At 40.4% G+C, this 20,610-nt stretch overlaps 1 protein-coding gene across 18 annotated transcripts in view; it reads left to right on the forward strand.

Annotated features, from left to right (window-relative positions):
- nrxn3b (neurexin 3b) overlaps nt 1-20,610 on the forward strand; it is a 366,662-nt gene that overhangs the window by 157,557 nt on the left and 188,495 nt on the right. For 11 of the 18 annotated variants that reach the window (XR_009424222.1, XR_009424223.1, XM_059513243.1 and 8 more), the window contains 7 exons: nt 7,860-8,063; nt 9,985-10,011; nt 17,584-17,703; nt 17,818-18,199; nt 19,465-19,655; nt 19,835-20,008; nt 20,545-20,571. Coding sequence is in view for 15 of the 18 variants with exons in the window: in XM_059513243.1 (XP_059369226.1) it covers nt 7,860-8,063; nt 9,985-10,011; nt 17,584-17,703; nt 17,818-18,199; nt 19,465-19,655; nt 19,835-20,008; nt 20,545-20,571 (1,125 nt within the window). In the remaining 3 variants the exon portion in view is untranslated. The remainder of the gene's footprint in view (nt 1-7,859; nt 8,064-9,984; nt 10,012-17,583; nt 17,704-17,817; nt 18,200-19,464; nt 19,656-19,834; nt 20,009-20,544; nt 20,572-20,610) is intronic. The other 7 variants (XR_009424224.1, XM_059513246.1, XM_059513247.1 and 4 more) reach the window with 1 other exon arrangement.

Raw genomic sequence — 20,610 nt, forward strand, 5'->3', positions numbered from 1 at the left:
AAGCATGTTTTTTATATGTAAATGTTGCATACAAATACCTACATATAAACAATGTGACCAGACTAGCTGTATTATATGGTTTGGACATTAATGATGTTAGAACATCATAGCAGTCATTGAAGGTAAGTGATGGTAAATAATGTGGGCCAGAGCTGTTCTAGAAGCTGAGAGATTTGGCCACCGCACACTGATAGCAACCGGTTCCAGCCAGCGAGCATCTGTGAGGGAGAAATGCAGACTGAAGCAAATATCATCAGAGTGGGTTTGTTGTGTAAATGTACGCAGGGATATCTGGACTTTGTGTAATTTGACACTTGCAGGAAGTGGATTTTAAACCATAGTTCTCTAATTCATGTGTGCAAATTTCAGTCTTAAACAAACACGTGTGTATTTTCTATTACCTAATCTAACCCTCGTATACATATTATTTTTTGTGTTTTTTATTTACAATGTTCTCTGCTGTTGTTTTTCTCCGTGACCCAGTTGACCGCTCTCCGCAATGTGGGTAATGTCAGGTTTTACTATTATTGTGAGGACTGTTGGTCAAAACCTGACCCACACTCAAACACACATTACTCCACATGGTTGAGGAAATGTGGCTTTCAGCAAGCGGTCATGTGGGAAATTGACAAAGCTCCAGAGCAGAATGGAGCGAGAGAGAGAGAGAGAGAGAGAGAGAGAGAGAGAGAGAGAGAGAGAGAGAGAGAGAGAGAGAGAGAGAGAGAGAGATGTGCATGGCAGGTTTATGGTAACAGACTTTGTATTTTACTCGTACCTACACATCTGCCCTCAGTCAATCTCTCTCTCCACAAGCAGTGCTGAAAATATCCAAAGCCTCTGGGCAGTCCTCTTCTGCCCTCTACTGTTCCCAGCCCAAATAGCCAGTGTGATTTATGTTGTATGTATGTATTTATTTATTTTTTAAAGCAGGAACACATTTTAAATCAAAGTCCTAGTGTACTGTAATACCATTCCATGTGACTGGTTTGACTCATGTATGTTTACCAAACTGTTTGTGTTTGTAAAATTGTTATTTGAATTCTTGCAGAGGCATCGTGCCCATTCAAAGTGAGGGGGCACGTGCCCCCTCAGATTTCTGAGCCAAGTGGATTTTAAATGCAGCTTCCAAACGAAAAAAAAAAAAATGCAGAATAATATTTTTTATATATTTGATACAATCACAGCGTTGTGATTAGATCGTTCAGTGCACAGCATCAGCTGCTAAATTCAAATCTGCGTTCGCTGGCTGGCGCTGAGCCAGAGACAGACGCGTTCGTACAACGCTTCATGATAACCAATCAGAAACTATTCTGTTGCGCTTATGGATGCAATGGCCAATGAGAGACGTCCAGAAGAGTCACCACTGAAACGCGGTGTTTTGTTCACTTGCTTGCTGACTGAATTATTTAGCGAATTCTTTCATCAGAAACAACAAAAAGTGCAGATGTGCGTACGAATGTAAGTAAGATATTCGTTTCATAATGTAAAGTGCTTCAGTGATTTTAATGGGAGTTTTTGAGAGTGCCTGAACTCTGGCTAGACTGAATGAAAATGTTTTTTGATAATGTAAATGTTCTTTACTCTCTGTAAAATGAAAGTGTTAAAATAAGTATCTTACAATATTATTAAAATTTACATTAAATGCAAATTCAGTCGTATTAAAAATATTTTATGGTATGATATGGCACTTAAGTAAAAAGTCAGGTTTTTATGTGTAGTTAATAGATTACACTACATTTCCATATATTGGTCAAATAACAATCTATAAAGGTGCAAAACGCGTTTACCTACACATATTTGAGAAACGAGATATTTCTTGTTATATTAAGCATGTTTGGAATTGTTTTGAATAAAAAGGAAAAAAATAATAAAAAAAATAAGCCTATATCAGTTATACAGTGCTTTCGTAGAATGACTTATACTCCCGACCCCCCCAAAATGTGCCCCCTCAAAAATCATGAATGCATGACGCCCCTGAATTCTTGAGAGAAGCATTTAGCAGTCAAGCTCTGGATAGATGGATATATGGGCAGGGTGACGTTACTGTAGATCCTTTTGGCTCTGTAAAGCTCTGGATGCGTCACATGACCTTGATTGCATGTAGATTACATTGCCAGCCATTAATCATTTCCTTTTTTTTTTTTTCCAAAAAGTAAATTTTTAATTCGATTTAATTAGTATATTTTCATATTGATTCAGTATACAATGTTGTAGTTATTGTTTTGCTTTTTATATTTTTATTATTATTGTTTATTGTCTACATGTCAGGATGGGTGGTGGAGGGATGAACTCAAATGCAGACAGTAGTCACAGCAACACAGTTTATTATACAAAAAAAAAAAAAAAAAAAAAACAGGAAAAAACCCACAAGGGGGCAAAACAAGGGCTAGACAGACGAAGGAAGACAAAACTAGACTAACACTGCACTTAACTAGACTATGACTAAAACACGATCAAACAATTACTTAGACAAGACTTGACAAAATCACAACTGGTAGCAACAGTAGACAATCTTAAACAACGTGACAATATTTAAACAATGAACCGACAAAGGGACAGAGAAACACATGAGGTTATAAAGGGAGGCTACTAATGAACACAACAGGTGGAACAGGTAAATCAATTAAGACAAAACTAGGGTAACAAGGGGGGCGGGGCAAGGGAACGAGACAACGCAAGCACATGGCCCAAACAAATGGCCATGTGCTTGCACATAAAACATGGGCCTGTCATGATCCTGCCACAAGACTAGAGAAAAATCAGAGACAAGGCAGAATCATGACAGAACCCCTCCCCTAAGGAGCGGCTTCCAGACGCTCCCTAAGGGAACACTAAACACGTGACATGACAGACTGAGACCAGGACACAAACCAACAAAACATGACAAATAGCAATAAAGGCAGACACGAAAACAGGGTTGGGATTAAACAACAAAAATAACAAACACGGGAGGGGGGGTGGGGGTACAACAAAGATCATAGGGGGCAGTCCAGGGTGAACAGGTGGACTGGGGGTCTTGGGTGGACAGGACGATGGCTGATGGCGAGAGGTCCGGGCAGACTTCGATGGGGACACATGAGGAACAGTCTGGGGTGATGTGGTGACAGGGGTGACCGGGGAAACGCACAAGGGTACAGAGGGCGAAGAAACAGGAAGCCCGACCGGGGAAACAGCAGGGGACACAACAGGACACATGACTGGGGGTGTAGCAGGCGGCCGAGGAGCGGAGAGAGGAATGGAGCTCACCGAATCTGACTCAGAACCCACGGTCCACATCTCCGCCTTGGAAACAGCGTTGTCAGTAGCGTTGTCTGTAGCAGTCTCTGGAACAGCGCTCACGGCAGCTGACTGGGGTTCGGCGCTCACGGCAGCTGACTGGGGTACGACGCTCACGGCAGCCGACTGGGGTACGACGCTCACGGCAGCCGACTGGGGTACGGTGCTCACGGCAGCGGGCTCTGGGACAGCACCTGGGACAGCGCTTGCAGTAGCGGGCTCTGGAACAGCACCTGGGAGAGCGCTTGCAGTAGCGGGCTCTGGAACAGCACCTGGGAGAGCGCTTGCAGTAGCGGGCTCTGGGACAGCACCTGGGAGAGCGCTTGCAGTAGCGGGCTCTGGGACAGCGCTTTGGACAGCGCTTGCAGTAGCGGGCTCTGGGACCGGCAGAGATGAAGGGCGAGAGGCTCCCTTTCTCCTCTTAGGTCGCGGTGTGGTAGTCATAGCCGGACTTGTGACCGGTTGGAGAAGCTCAGCGGGATCTGTGACTTGCGTTGGATGGGCAGTCTCAGACAGCGCTGACTCAGCCGAGGATGACTCCGACGAAGAATCCCACGAAGTCCGTCTCCCTCGTTTACCATGAAGATTAACAGGCGTGGGAGGTGCCTCAGGACTCGAGGAGGGATGTGCCTGATCCCCCAGTGTTGCAACGGCCAGGAGACGACCCTCTGGGATCACTGGCAGCTTGGCCGAAGGTGGGGACCTCGAGGGGGAGACCTGCGGCTCCTCCTGGGAGATACTCTCCCATAGTTGGGCATAGTTCCGCAGGATCCACTCACCCTCGGACGAGTAAGGGAGGGTGACCCTCTTCTTGTCAGTAGGGGATGACAGCCAGCACTGCTTGCGGAACTCCAGTTGTCGCTGGAGTTCGGAGGACCCCCTGTCTGCTGAGTTCCTTCTTGTTCGGTTCATTCTGTCAGGATGGGTGGTGGAGGGATGAACTCAAATGCAGACAGTAGTCACAGCAACACAGTTTATTATACAAAAAAAAACAGGAAAACAAAACCCACGAGGGGGCAAAACAAGGGCTAGACAGACGAAGGAAGACAAAACTAGACTAACACTGCACTTAACTAGACTATGACTAAAACACGATCAAACAATTACTTAGACAAGACTTGACAAAATCACAACTGGTAGCAACAGTAGACAATCTTAAACAACGTGACAATATTTAAACAATGAACCGACAAAGGGACAGAGAAACACACAAGGTTATAAAGGGAGGCTACTAATGAACACAACAGGTGGAACAGGTGAATCAATGAAGACAAAACTAGGGTAACAAGGGGGGCGGGGCAAGGGAACGAGACAACGCAAGCACATGGCCCAAACAAATGGCCATGTGCTTGCACATAAAACATGGGCCTGTCATGATCTTGCCAAAAGATTAGAGAAAAATCAGAGACAAGAAGGCAGAATCATGACACTATATAGTTTTAATTGTTTTTATTTGTATAGTTATGTATTTATTTGCATTTTAAAAATTTTATTTATTTTAAAGTTTTTTTTATCATTTATATCATTTTATTTGTGCACATTCTATGATTGTTTATGTAGTTTAGTATTTCATGTATTTATTATTCCAAAATATAATATTGTATATAATATTGTTAAATATAACATTGTATGCTGATCAAAATAATATATTATCTTCTCTATATATTTTTATGTACATTATTATTTTTTTATTTTATTTTTTTCATTAAATTGAAATAATTTTACATTGAAATTTTTATTTACATCTGTTTTGGTTATGCATTTTGATACTCATTTCTTGTTGGAATTGTCTGCTGTTGTGGAGGATATAGAGTCTTTGTGTAACCTGTTAACGCAGATTGTGGTCTATACAGTGGAACTGGAAGGCAGTGAGCATTGTAGCTACTTATCCCCCCACCCGTTGTCATTGGCAATTTGGCTGGTAATTATGTAAAATGCTGCTGACTTCCATTTTACCAGCAAGCCCCTGAAAACGTGCATCTCCTCATTACCATTCAAAATGAGCTTTGGAGCTGTTGTTATCTCCTCAAAACACATCCAGCTGTGCTGTGCAATATTTGTGTGTGCATGTTTGAGTAGCACATGTACACCAGTCGCACACACTTCAATATGGTGTGAAAAACATAGCATCCTGGAAATAGTGTCTGCTCAGTTTGCTTTGAGAAAGGCTGTTTAAAATCAGAATGAGAGATCTAGCAGTTCAAGACAGGGGGTTAATATGCTCTTTATTAATGCTTTAGAGCTCCCTCGACACTCAGCAGGTGTGTAACAGCATCAGCGGGGATGCTAGTTTTCTAATATGTGATGAATTGATCATTATATTTGTGAATTAATGCATGCTAATAGAGTTGCTTGAACACAACCCTGTTGTTCTCAGAGTGCTTCAACATGAACAGAGTCAATATCACCATATGTAAAGGATACTGGTTGTTCTTTAACTGTCATTTTGGAGATCAAATAAAAAAGACAACCATTTTCATTACTAACGAATCTCATAGCTACAAAATAATGAACACTTTTAGCCTAAGGTAACAATGTTTTAATATTGATGATGTCATATTCCTGTCCTTGTTGCTTCGCCAGCCTGACTGATGATGTTTAAGGTGTCCTATCGCATATTACATGACAGCTGTACATGCGTGTAATGCACATTATTTTCCACACAGTGATTCATGCGTTAAATGCAGACTCCTCCATCATTACACAATGGCAGTCATCTCCTCTTTTAGCCAAAGGCACATCCTTCTTTCTTCACCAATAAAACTCGAGGCAGGTATTTCACGGCTGGTTGCCTTTTTTAATCCATTTTCCCAGAATCCTGTCTCAGCTCTGTGCTGTAGTGTTTTGGTCTGCTATGGGGCTGAAAATGAAAGACTTTGTTAGAAATGTTCCTTGTGTGTGACAGGAGCACCTCTGTGGTCAGATGATGAACTTGCTGTGATACTGTAGGTGGAGCAGATGGCACTAACTAACTAAATAAATAATTTAGAAAACGATTACAGGTGACAGTGTTGCATTAAGATATCTGTATAGGTGTTATAAGAAGAATTAAGAAGGGCATTTAAAACTATGCAGACATTTATTCCACTACAGCACTAGTAGACGAAGATTTGAGGACTCTGCTCTGTGCATGTGTTTAGGAGTATAGACCCCTTAAAAGTTTGTAAACATTGCAACTTCTCCGGGTGGGGGGGGCTTAGCTGGAGGCAAAAAGAGGCTTGGACACAATGTTGACAAGCGTAAGCTAGCACGTTTTAGGAGGGATTTATTAAACATGGATGCAGAAGAAGGTTCAGAACTGTCCGAATATGTAAAGCTACTGACTCTGCGGGACGGTTACAGCTATTTATGTAAATTAACTCTCGCGGATGGAAGCAGGCTACCTGACCCATACGCCATACGGCCATATGAATTACTTTTGGGTGGTTTGGAGAATTTTGTCAAGGCTTATTTTCTAATGTAACCTATCGCAGGGCTAACTATGGCAACTATGATTAGCAATGTGTATTATTTTAAGAGACCATTCAAAGAATTTAACATTTAAAGTATAGTGCTCTGAAGGTTGGCGACTTTTCACCTATAAAACAGAAACTTGCTGATTTACTAATAAAACCAACGCACCAGTTCATATGCATAGATTATTTAACCTGATATGAACTGTGCACTGCAAACATGAGCATTATTTATGATCATCTCCGTCCAGTCTGTACGCCGTATTGCATTCAACCACAATTGTCTTCTTGATTTCTGTGAAGGAATGTCTGCCGGGACCCGGTAAAACTTTAGTTTTGAAACAAAAGTGCTGTTCCTTCTATTCTGGCAGCCAAAAACACAACAAGAAGACATTTTAAAGTCAAAACCTCAAACTTTTAGCGCACCTGCTATGAGTTCTGCCTTATGTTTTGCCTCCAGCTAGAGCGGTGACGTCACAGTGACGTAGGCGATTAAGGGGTTTATATGTTTGAAGGGATTTAAATGACACAAGGTGTAAGAATAAGAATTATTGTTTTACTTATGTCACATTAAAAGAATTTATACATATGTGAGAGGATTTTTTTTTAAACGTGGTCTGTTTTATTCATCAAAAATGATTTATTCAGCACTTTAATAATTTATTTTAAAAGGGTCATAAGTTTGAGTCTTTTTCATTATTATTATTTAATGTCCTAATTTCATTTTTCATGACAATTCTCCACCCACTTGTGATCTGTAAACTGTATTCTGTCCGTACTCTGTAGTCTGGTCTTACTAAATATGTATATTTTGTAATATGTGTGTTGCTTGTTCTTAAAATGCATCATAGCCATCAAACACAATTCCCGATGTTACTAAATGACATGAAACACATTCATAAGCCTGTTTTCTTATCAAAAGTATTCAAATCCAGTTGCCTTGAAAAACAAATCATTGGAGTTTTTGTATATCAATATTTTGAACTCAGTGTGAAGGGCTTCATAGAAACAAGTTGCTTTGTTTAAATCACAGTTGAATTGACTTAGTGTGAACAGGTTCAGTGAAAGTACTCTTTTCAAGGTCTGGGTTTAATATTTTTGATGCATTTTGTTTGTCTGTTTTCTCCACAGAGGCATCTGTCCTAAGCTACGATGGCAGCATGTATATGAAGGTGGTGATGCCAATTGTAATACATACAGAGGCAGAGGATGTGTCTCTGCGGTTTATGTCCCAGCGTGCCTTTGGCCTATTGATGGCTGCCACATCACGTGAGTCCGCAGACACACTACGACTAGAGCTGGACAGCGGCCGTGTCAAACTGACCGTCAATTTAGGTATTGTTTACTGACTTATTTCTCTCTGTCCCTATCTCTCTTCCTCGGTCGTCCTCGTTATTTCTTATGTTTGCAAGTAACTGGATGTTATCATCTCTCTAACACTAAACTAAATTGTTGTTGTTTTGTTGATCTGCATGGATTGCTCCTGTTTTTTTTGTTCTCTTGCTTTGTCTGAAGGTGATGTGGAAAGACAAATGCTCTCATCGTTGTCTCACATAACCTCTGACCTCATGATCGAAGCAACACATCTGCACCAGTCATTCTAATACATGCTCATTGATTTACAACATATTTGAAAATAGTAATTTTAATTTTTTAAATATTGTTAAATGAAAACAGCATTTATGTTAGGGCTGGGTAATATAGTTAAATAGTATCTATCTAGTATCTAGTTTATCTATCTGTCTGTCTGTCTGTATATCTTGTAAATAATAATCGAGTTGCATTTAATGTGACTTCACCAGTTGCAAAACAAACAAATTAAAACAAGAAACAATTAGCTCGATCAGCATTTTTGCTATTAAGGTCTATATAAGGGAAGATACCGTATTATAATATCTCAGTCATAAAACAAAGAGTTGATGCAAACTGGCATACTGGCACAAAAAGAAAGTGTATATATATATATATATATATATATATATATATATATATATATTATAATAATTATGATGATCATTATTTTTTTTTTATTAAATATATCACCCAGCCCAAAATGCTATGCTATGAACAGGACTGACTCTTTGTGATAATATTTCTGTATCTGTTTATGCTCTGTTCTTATGGTAAGATGGGTTTACCAATCAGTTTTTGCATATTCTGTAACATTTTTTTTTTCACGTTATCAGGAAAATATGTACCCATTCCCATCCCTCGCTCTTAACGGCATTTATCATGCCTTGTTCAAAGATGGTACTCACCCCTTCAATGGCCTTTAGCCTGCGGCCCTTTAAGCAAACAGCCCGAGACCAGAGCATCCAGCACACCTGCAACTGGTGGCCAAAGCATCCCCCACAAAACACACACAGTCATTTTTACTACCATCCAAACGTATACACACCATGTCACAAGAAAGGGCCAGATGATCAACATCTTAAATATTCTGCAACATCAAAATTATTGTGATTTTAGTAAATTCAATAATTTAAATTAGCTAAATGTTTATATTAATTGCAGTTAAATTTGTCATTTTATATTAATGGACTTAGCATTAAATAAAAACATAACATATCTGTAATCAATCACTGATTGATATGAATGATTTTTTTTTTTAATTTTTTTTTTATGAAGTACATGCTACAAGTTTATGTGGTGCTGGTGCTTTTTGGACCGAGGCTGTTTGCTCCCACTTTTCTGTTGCGGTTGATGGCACATGATAAAAATGGCCTCATGGATTCCAACCTTAATGACAGTTCCAGTTGTCATAACAATCTGCAGTTCACTGTGAAATTCAACAGTTGGCAGGGTAACCAATAATTTGGATGATTATTAACCAAAAAAAAAAAAAAAGAGAGAGAGAGAAGGTTGATGAATCCTTTCGGCTTAGAGCAGGCAGCCATTTTTATATGGATTGTTACAATTACATACTAAAATTTAAATCTACATCCTAAAAATAATAATAATCACAATAATTTAGAAAATAATAATAATAATATATAGCCACAATTGCTGTGTAATTAGCCTTAGGAAACATAGTCATGTTGCTGTATGTTGTTTCAATAATAATGAAAATAATAATTTGCGAAACAAGTTATATCAGACATAGCGGCCAGAATAATTGAATGGCTGTTGGAAATTATCCAAAATGGCTGCTGCTCCATGTGCTCATCCCCAGAAGGTGGTGTTTCTGTTGTTGGATGTCTGCAGCTGTATCCTTGAAGGACACAATTTCATCTGTCACTTGTTCTTCCCCATCTAGACTGTGGCAGGATAAACTGTAACACCAGTAAGTTTTTACTCAGTTTGTTCTACATACTTTTTTCTTGCCCTGTTGGATTTATTGATTCATTTTTGTATTATTTTGAGATGAAACAGATATTAGCTTAATCCCACAGATGGTCAAAGTTTTAGCATATTTATTAAACAGTGTTGTTAACCTATACTACTAGTTAAACAGCTGGCCTCATTCTACTCATGTTTAATTACAATTTTCAATAGTTTATATAAGGGGCTCTCAAACTAACAAAAAACTAAACAAAAAAAAAATAAATAATAAAAAATCATTAGTTTATCAAAATGGTTCATTGTTCTCTAATGTTGCTTAATGGTGACATGACAAATACAAATGTAAAAATTGTAATATTATGTAATAAGTCTTTTATTTTCCTTGTTTTTATTTTAATGAGATAGTTCACTCAAAAATGTGTCATCATTTACTCACCCTCATGTTGTTCCAAACCAGTAAAAGTTTCTTTCTTATGTTGAACATAGAAGATAATTTCTAGAATGCTGTTAATTAAGTTGATGGTCCCCATTGACTTCTATTGTATTTCCTTCCCTACTATGAAAGTCAAAGGGGACCAAAAACTGGTTCATCACAGTTCTTCAAAATATTTTATTTTTTGTTCAATATAATAAAGAAAATTATATAGATTTGGATCAACATGAGGGTGAGTAAATGACAATTAATATATATATATATATATATATTGTTTTTTATTGTTGTAAAAAAAATTGGGGGGGGGGGGGGTGACTACTCCTTTAAAATTATTGATTTATATGGCTGTACATATACAGTTATTATTATTATTATTATTATTATTATTAAATAATTATGAAAATTAAAATGTATTAATGATGTAAATTATAATTATACTGTAAAATAAAATAAAAAATATTTCTGTAAAAAAAAAAATTACTTCAAAGAACATGTTATAATTGTAGGCTCAATAATGAATTTAAAATAAGACAAATCTAATACTAATATCAATGTTTAGAATTCCTCACTTTCAAAGGTTTTTTTTTTTTTTTGCATGCTGGTGGGATGTTGGTGAAATTATATAAACTTCTAAACACAAAAATGCTATATATATATAAATGCTATAGATATATATATATATATATATATATATATATATATATATATATATATATATATATATATATATATATAAATGCTATAGATATATATATATATATATATATCCCCAATGCACAATATACACACTTCACATAACAGACATGGAGTTTGAGAGAAGCAGCTATTGACAGTACTTATTAAACACAGTAAATCACAGTCTTTGATTTGATAATCAAATTAAGATTAGATATATCGCTATATAAGTGTTATATAAAGAGAAAATGAGAATATATCAAACATATTTTATATTTGAATTGCATCAAAGACATCACCCTTTGTCCAGATTGCAGGTCTGAACATTATTCTAAACCAGAGATACATCCATAGAGAAAATGAAGATGAAAAAATTAGGTGGCTATTAGGGATGCCACAATTCTCAATATAATATTGAACCGTTTGGTACTACATCCACTGTTCAATACGCGCTTGTGAAATTTTTGGTTTTATGATTTATTTGCGTTTTATTTCTCTCCGAATTGACTGTTTGTATGTGCCTGTGACTCAACGAGCTGAGATGAGGAAACTCCTCCCCTGTGAGTAAATATTCAATGACTATGCTTTAACGTTAGGGGGCGCTGAACATCATTCAACACTTTAACATGTCGAGCAGCGGAGAAGTGAGGCTACAGTACGAGGAAGCCTATTTCACTGCTGCGCATGCGCATTAACCGAAGGTATCCCATTCCGATCAGTATGGTGTTCCGTCAGAACACCGGCGTCTTTCAAATCCGTGGTGTGGAGACATTTCGGTTTTGCCGTTGAGTATAATGCAGAGGAAGAAAAAACGAAAAAAAAAAAAAAAAAATAAGACTGTTTGCAAGCATTGTTTTACACGTGTAGCCTACTCAAACAGAAACACTTCCAACATGACTGCACAGCTGTGGCGCCATCACCCAGCAATATCACCTGTCTAAAGGCAGAATAGCAGAGCAGGTAATAAAGTCCTTCAAAAAAAAACTCTGTTGCACATTGCAAAACGCTCCTTGTTGCAGAGAATGTTGACAGGCTTATCTTTATACAGAAGAACCTCAAAATACAAGAATAGATAGCTGACCTAAGTGAAATTGCACTTTACATTCTGAATGAAGAATACTGTACTGGAGTTGTCACGATCGGTGTTACAGAGAACACAGGAGAGAGAACCAAGTGCAGGTATGTGACTTTATTAAAGGGCAAATCCAAAGGTTAAACAGTCCAGGCATGAGTCGAAACCAAAAACATCCATCCAAACATAAACCAAACAAGAAGACAAGGCAAGGGCAAGAACTGACGGACATGAATTAACATTACATTAAAACAAGGACTCCGTGACTAAGACTCAGACAGACCAGGTATAAATACACAAAAGGATAATGGGGAAACAGGAGACAGGTGGGGAACAATCAATTAACTAGACAAGGAGGAAGGTGACCAAATAAGGAGACAGGAAGTGATAAATGATAAACACTGTGGGAACTGAGGACACCTAGTGGAAACCCAGGGAACACAACCCAGACACTGTGACAGTACCCCCCTTCTACGGAGCGGCTCCCAGACGCTCCAAGACAGACACAAAACAGAGACCAGGAGGGAGGCGGACAGGTGGAGGCTCAGGGGGAGGGACGGAGGGCCAGAAAAGAAAAACATGGGGAACAGGCACCAGAAAGTAACACAACACAGAAAGACCAGGAGGGAGGAGACAGACATTAACACAAAAACAAAAGGAAAAAACAACATGAAGCCCCCCAGGGCGGAGCCGAAGACCACCATGTCCGTGTGGTCGGAGCGGAAGCCCCCCAGGGCGGAGCAGAAGACCACCCCGTCCGTGTGGTCAGGGCAAACGCCCCCCAGGGCGGAATGGAAGACCACCACGTCCATGTGGTCAGAACGGAAGCCCCCCAGGGCGGAGCAGAAGACCACCACATCCGTGTGGTCAGAGCGGAAGCCCCCCAGGGCGGAGCAGAAGACCACCACGTCCATGTGGTCAGAGTGGAAGCCCCCCAGGGCGGAGCAGAAGACCACCACACCCTTGTGGTCAAGGCCAGAGTCCTCCAGGGTGGAGCAGATGACCACCACGCCCCTGTGGTTGATGCCGGAGTCCAACAGGGCGGAGCAGCAGACCACCCAGTGACTTGACTTGACTCTGGAAGGTCATTGGTGGCTGGCCCTGACTCTGGAAGGTCATCGGTGACTGGCCCTGACTCTGGAAGGTCATCGGTGACTGGCCCTGACTCTGGAAGGTCATCGGTGACTGGCCCTGACTCCGGAGGACCAGCGGTGACTGGCCCTGACTCTGGAGAGGTCACTGGCACCTGACTCGACTCTGGACTGCCTGTGGAGACTTGAGACGCCTCGGCATCGGGCACCGCCTCGGCCTCCGGAACTGCATCGGGCACCGCCTCGGCCTCCAGAACGGCATCGGGCACCGCCTCGGCATCGGGCACCGCCTCTGGAACGGCATCGGGCACCGCCTCGGTCTCCGGAACGGCATCGGGCACCGCCTCGGCATCGGGCACGGCATCGGGCACCGCCTCGGCCTCCGGAACGGCATCGGGCACCGCCTCGGCCTCCGGAACGGCATCGGGCACCGCCTCGGCCTCCGGAACGGCATCGGGCACCGCCTCGGCCTCCGGAACGGCATCGGGCACCGCCTCGGCCTCCGGAACGGCATCGGGCACCGCCTCGGCCTCCGGAACAGTCTCGGGCACCTCCTCGGCCTCCGGAACAGTCTCGGGCACCGCCTCGGGAATGTCCTCCTGGACGGCATTGGCCTCCGGAACGGCATTGGGCACCGCCTCGGCATCGGGCACCGCCTCGGCCTCCGGAACAGCATCGGCATCGAGAACCGCCTCGGCCTCCGGAACAGCATCGGCATCGGGCACCGCCTCGGCCACCGCCTCGGGAATGTCCTCCTGGACGGCAGCGGTCCGCTCGGCAACATTCTCCGGGCTTTGAGGAACGGTAGACGCCTGTCTCCTCCTCCGCCCTCTATGATGGCGAGTCGGTGGCACCTTGTCTGGAGACTCAGGCGTTGAGTCGGCCATCTTGTGCTGTGGTGCTGGGCTGGCGGCCATCTTGTGCTGTGGCGCTGGGCTGGTGGCCATCTTGTGCTGTGGCGCTGGGCTGGCGGCCATCTTGTGCTGTGGCGCTGGGCTGGCGGCCATCTTGGGCCATGAATCTGGATCAGTGACTGACTTGGGCATTGGCGCTGGGTTAGCGGCCATCTTGGCGGAAGAGACAGGAGTGGCTGGGGCATCCCACAGAAGCCTATGCTGCAAGAAGTACACGAATTCCCAGAATTCCAGTGTCTCTAAATGCCCCATCTCCTCCTGAGAAACTGGATCATCCAGCCCGCTGTTGAAATAATCCTTCAGCGCCGCATCGTTGTATCCCATACCCTCGGCCAGGGACCAGAACACCTGTGCCAGGGCACCCACCTCATTGCCCTCTTGGCGGAGGGCGATCAGCCGGAGATACTTAGCTCTCCGCTCCGCCATCTTGGCTGGGGAACGGGAAAAAAACATACCGCTGGATCTCAGTGTGACGGAGTCCTTCTGTCACGATCGGTGTTACAGAGAACACAGGAGAGAGAACCAAGTGCAGGTATGTGACTTTATTAAAGGGCAAATCCAAAGGGTAAACAGTCCAGGCATGAGTCGAAACCAAAAACATCCATCCAAACATAAACCAAACAAGAAGACAAGACAAGGCAAGGCAAGGCAAGGCAAGGCAAGGCAAGGCAAGGGCAAGAACTGACGGACATGAATTAACATTACATTAAAACAAGGACTCCGTGACTAAGACTCAGACAGACCAGGTATAAATACACAAAAGGATAATGGGGAAACAGGAGACAGGTGGGGAACAATCAATTAACTAGACAAGGAGGAAGGTGACCAAATAAGGAGACAGGAAGTGATAAATGATAAACACTGTGGGAACTGAGGACACCTAGTGGAAACCCAGGGAACACAACCCAGACACTGTGACAGGAGTACTGTTAAGTTTAATTAAGATTTTATTAATGTTTACCTAAGTACCTGTATGTTTATTTGAAATGGTCAGTTTATGTTTACTAACTTCATGTATGTTTATTTTCAAAATTTAGGAATTTATGTGTTCCCCAGTTTGTACATGGGCTACCAGTAGCTGTGAGATGTCAGTGTTAATTTTAAAAGAAAAAAATATATATTTTATATTATACAATACACTAGGAACTAGTGGGCTTCTCTGCTTTTAAGTAAAATAAAGGAGTATTGCAATAAATCGTTTTTATTTTTTTCTTCTTAACCTCTTACTGTTCCTATTGCCTAAGCATAGAATAAAAAAAACAAAAAAACAACGTTTATGTGTCAAGCCATCAGAACTGAACCAAAAACCGTGGTTAAAAACCGAGGTATGTATTGAACCGTGGGCTAACTGTATTGTTGCATCCCTAGTGGCTATCATTGCAGTCCACTTAAGTAACAGTTTGATATCAGTTTTCTGTGTGAAACACAGTTGTTTTCCTCAGGAGGGCACTTGTGTGCTCATCCTAGTAATCTCTGTGAATTGATTTAAAACACACACAAAAAACAAACAACAACAACAATCATCCAGTAATTACAGACAACAGTGACTGATACTGATAAGCATAAATAGCACCACATGACCGTGCTGTCTGATGTGCAGTAGCAGAAGTCATCTGGAAATTACACCCTGATTTTACACCCTGAAAGCTGACTCTGAGAAATCATTGTAATAGCCACTGAATTGATAGTACACATGGAAGTGTTAAGAAAAAAATTACATTACAATTTAGAATCATCTTACCTGACCACAACACAAGACTTTGAGCCTGTGCATATAAAAGACTATGTTGTTAACTAAATAGTAATGAAAGATATTTAACCCTACATTCCATTTTACATGGTTTATATATATATATATATATATATATATATATATATATATATATATAGCACTTTAGTACTGGGATCAATACTCACTATTGAACAGTTACTTATTAGTAATAAGTTATTGTAATAAGTTATTACCATGCCTATTATTAACATGTTGGCTGTTTATTAGTACTTATAAATCACACAATCAGCATAACCATATTCTACATCCCTAATCTTACCCAATACTTACACTTAACAACTATCTTACTATTAATAAGCAGCAGATTAGGAGTTTATTGAGGCAAACGTTAAAGGGAGCAAAAGTAGTTAATGGTTTGCTAATATTGAGAATTGCACCTAAGTGTGACCAACATTTTGTAAATTATTTATTATATATCTTAACAGAGATGCCTACTTTTTTTGTGATTGATTTGTTGATTAAAATAAAAGCAAACACACACACACACACACACACACACACACACACACACACACACACACACACACACACACACACATGTTGTGTTTTTAAACTGTACAAACTGTATTTTCTATCGTCCTACTCCTACCCCAACTCTACACCTAAACTTACCCCTCATAGGAAACTTTCTGAATTCTTAGATTTGCAATAACATACTTCATTCTGTATGATGTATAAGTTTAAAAAAAATCTCCCCACATGGTCAAAATGTACTGGTATTACTATCCTTGTGGGAATTGGTCCCCATAACGTAGTGAATACCAGGCACACACACACCAGTTCTGGCTGCCAATCTTATGAATAAATGAAGGTGGGAAAACATTCTTTGTAAATAATGAGGAAGAAGGCAAATTTATAATCAAATCCAAAAGAGACTTTCAATAATATTAAAGTAATTGGCTGTCCTAATTTGATCTAATACATCATTTTAAACTGAAAACTCTAAAATCTCTTGCTTGTCTAGATTTGTATAAACACACAGGTCAGGTCATTTAGATCTCTGTAGCTTTTAGAGTCGATTAAAGGTTTTTGTTTATGAAGATTGTTCTTCAGGTAACAGCCAAATGGCTGAAAAGAAAGTGCTAATGTAGGGCTGATTAACCATTTTAATTTTACAATGCTTTTAGAGAGGCACTTTGCCTTGTGCAATAATTTGACGTTTAAATACTCAATATATTTGAGCTGCTTATGTTAATGGCACCAGTAAATCAGCAGAACATTCAGTGCTCTCAACCAGTACTTGTTAGTGCAGACTATGTATTTGTATTACAGAGCACCATAAATGTCCACTGCTATGTTTGGAACAGATTACTAGCATTCTAGTATACTTGCCATTTCTATGGATAAACTACAGTATTCAACACATAGCTCAGCCAAACCTTAGTTTTGTTTCATGTCTTGAACTTTTCTGGGTAATAGCAAATGTTATTTTTCCTTGGAACTATTGATGTACCGCAAGTAAAATATGTAAACACGAATGACAGAAGTTTAAACATTTAAATACACATGCTATGATTTATTAAAATATTGAGATGACAGAAATTTGATTTGCAGTGCTAATGTGTGCAAACACTAACTGACACACATCATTCTCAGGTAAAGGACCAGAGACATTGTATGCTGGCCAGAAAGTGAATGACAATGACTGGCACTCAGTCAAAGTGATGCGGCGTGGTAAAAACCTCAAACTCATGGTGGATGATGATGTAGCTGAAGGTACGAATGCAGTATAATATTTTCAGAACAGTTTTTCAGTGTCTGCCCCCATGTAATGCATAAATCCAACACTTAATAATCATTTTACCAAGACCTCCTACTCCTCTTTCATAGGTCAGATGAATGGTGACCACACTCGTCTGGAGTTCAGTAACATCGAGACCGGAATCCTGACAGAACGGCGCTTTGCCTCCATGGCTCCATCCAACTTCATTGGTCACCTGCAAGGCCTGAAATTCAACGGGCTCCTCTATATTGACATGTGCAAGAACGGGGACATCGAATTCTGCGAGCTCAATGCTCGTTTCGGCATGCGCTCCATTGTGGCCGATCCAGTTACCTTCAAGACCAAAGGAAGCTATCTGGGTCTTGCTACACTCCAGGCTTACAGCACCATGCATCTTTTCTTTCAGTTCAAAACTACCTCGGGTGATGGATTCATTCTTTTCAACAGTGGAGATGGGAATGATTTTATTGCCGTGGAGCTTGTCAAAGGGTGAGTGGAAGTACAGCAAAATTGCCAGAGAATCTGTTTTTACCATATAACCATTTTATTGAGGTAATTGGAAAGGTTGGAAGTCTATTCTGGAGTGTTGGAAGTCAACTACATTCAGGCCGAGACTTGTTTACTGTAAAGTGGCTAAATGTATGTTCATTTTCAAGATTGCCAAACTACTACACACCTCAGAATACCTTGAACAGCTAATTGTGGGGAATTTGATTGTTGAATATCTTCACCAAAAAGATTTTATTTTGATTTGCAGCCTGATCCATTCAGTGAGTCTTGCTGTGAACATTAATTACATCTTGTTACACAAAGATTTTAAATCTGTTCACCAAACAGATTCATTCACACCAGCAGGTGGCGCCTAGTGACTGTCTTTTTGAGTATTATGAGAGAGTCATCATACTCTTGATGGATACCAAAACAGGCACTCATTTAAAACATAGATTTAAAAACATTTGACCAACATCACTCTTAGTTTCCATGGCCTTCTAAACTTATAACATGTTAAGAAAGAAAGTCTGAAATTGAATTTCAATTCTTATTTATTTATTTATTTTTATTTTACTTTATGTATCTGGTCTTACTATATAATATTAATTCAACAGCACACATTCTGCTGAAAAATAATCACATTTATATAATAATATTAATAATCTTTATCAAAATGTACTAACTATTTGTGCTTTTTAAATAACTTAAAAAAAAAGAAAATAACTTTTCTTTTCTATCCTTTCTTTTTTTTCTTTTTTCTTTTTTGATGTAACCAGGACTGTGCAGGCAGAAGAAAAATTATACTGACCCAGTAAAATCAAATAAGACTGATCTTAGTCAAATTTATTCAGTCAAATCCAGATGGCACCCCATGCTCTGTTATTTCCTGCTAAATATTTCACTCTTCATATTTTGTTCAGTGTAAGACACTGTGCAAGGTTGACACAATTTATCTATCCCTAGCAAATATTCTTATAGGATTTTAGCATTGTATGATAAGTAAAGTAAATGAAGCATGGTTAGCCTAGTCCATCCAAACAGAATGATCCACTTGGCCTGTGGTCTACCCTCCAGCAGGACATAAACCTTGTTCCTCTTTAAAGCGAGTGTCCACTCTTATTGTCATCTAATAGAGAGCCTCTCAGCTGATCAGCTGAGTTTGCTTCAATATGTACTTTGGCTGAGTGTTATTCAGTGAAGTGCACTTGAATGGATTTGGGACATGGATGCATTTGAGCTCAGTGTGTATGTGTGTTCGTCAGGTATATTCACTATGTGTTTGACCTGGGAAACGGACCGAGTCTTCTGAAGGGAAACAGCGACAGTCCTCTTAACAACAACCAGTGGCACAATGTGGTGATCACTCGAGATGCCAGCAACACACACACGCTAAAGGTTGACGCCAAGTCTGTTAGCCAGGTGGTCAACGGAGCAAAAAATCTGGACCTGAAAGGTCAGCTGTACAGACATTTTTGATTGTCCGCTTGACATTTCATATTAAAGAGAAAAAAAAACATTGGTATGTTTATGTGAATAGGAATATTTTGCATACTGAGCACATAAACATCACTATACAGTATACTATACATGCTAGTGTAGGATGGTACAGTTTAATTCTTTCACTCTTTGCAGGTGATCTGTTTGTAGCCGGATTAGGACCGAACATGTACCAGAATCTGCCAAAGCTTGTGGTCTCTCGTGAGGGTTTCCAGGGCTGCTTAGCTTCCATGGATCTCAACGGCCGCCTGCCTGATCTCATCAATGATGCTCTGTTCCGCAGTGGGCAGATCGAACGTGGATGTGAAGGTATGTGTCATTGTCTACAATTCAATTCAAATGTTGAGCAATCCCTGGCACACTGCTCTGTTTGTTAACCAGTAAATTCAAACCTGATTTAACCTCTGAACCTATTTTCCTCTTATATTTTTCTTTTATGTTTACTTGTATTTGAGTTATATGTTTGTGCCTCAATGGAATTTTTGGTATTCTCTGTAGTTTTGTTGATGTGAGAGCCCCTATAACCACTAGATGGCGCCTTGACCGAGGGCATGTTAACAGCATTGTGTGTGTGTGTGTGTGTGTGTGTGTGTGTGTGTGTGTGTGTGTGTGTGTGTGTGTGTGTGTGTGTGTGTTTGTGTGTGTATGTGTGTGTGTGTGTGTGTGATTTGGGTGAGGCAGTCATCTCATCATTATCCTTGACTTACTAAAGTTTTTACCTATGTTACTCTCTCATTATCCTTCAAACACACAAAACACACATACACACATTTTCCTCTCTCTTGACTGACATTCCCTCCACTAACTGTTTTATTATCCCTCCCCGAAATTTCCTGCTAACAAAGTTGGTTTCACCAAAGCCGACCTGCAAGGTAGAGGGTTCAACCTTTTCACCTCATATACCCACCCAC

This window comes from Carassius carassius, chromosome 27, assembly GCF_963082965.1.
Source record: "Carassius carassius chromosome 27, fCarCar2.1, whole genome shotgun sequence".
NCBI classification, from domain to species: Eukaryota; Metazoa; Chordata; class Actinopteri; order Cypriniformes; family Cyprinidae; genus Carassius; species Carassius carassius.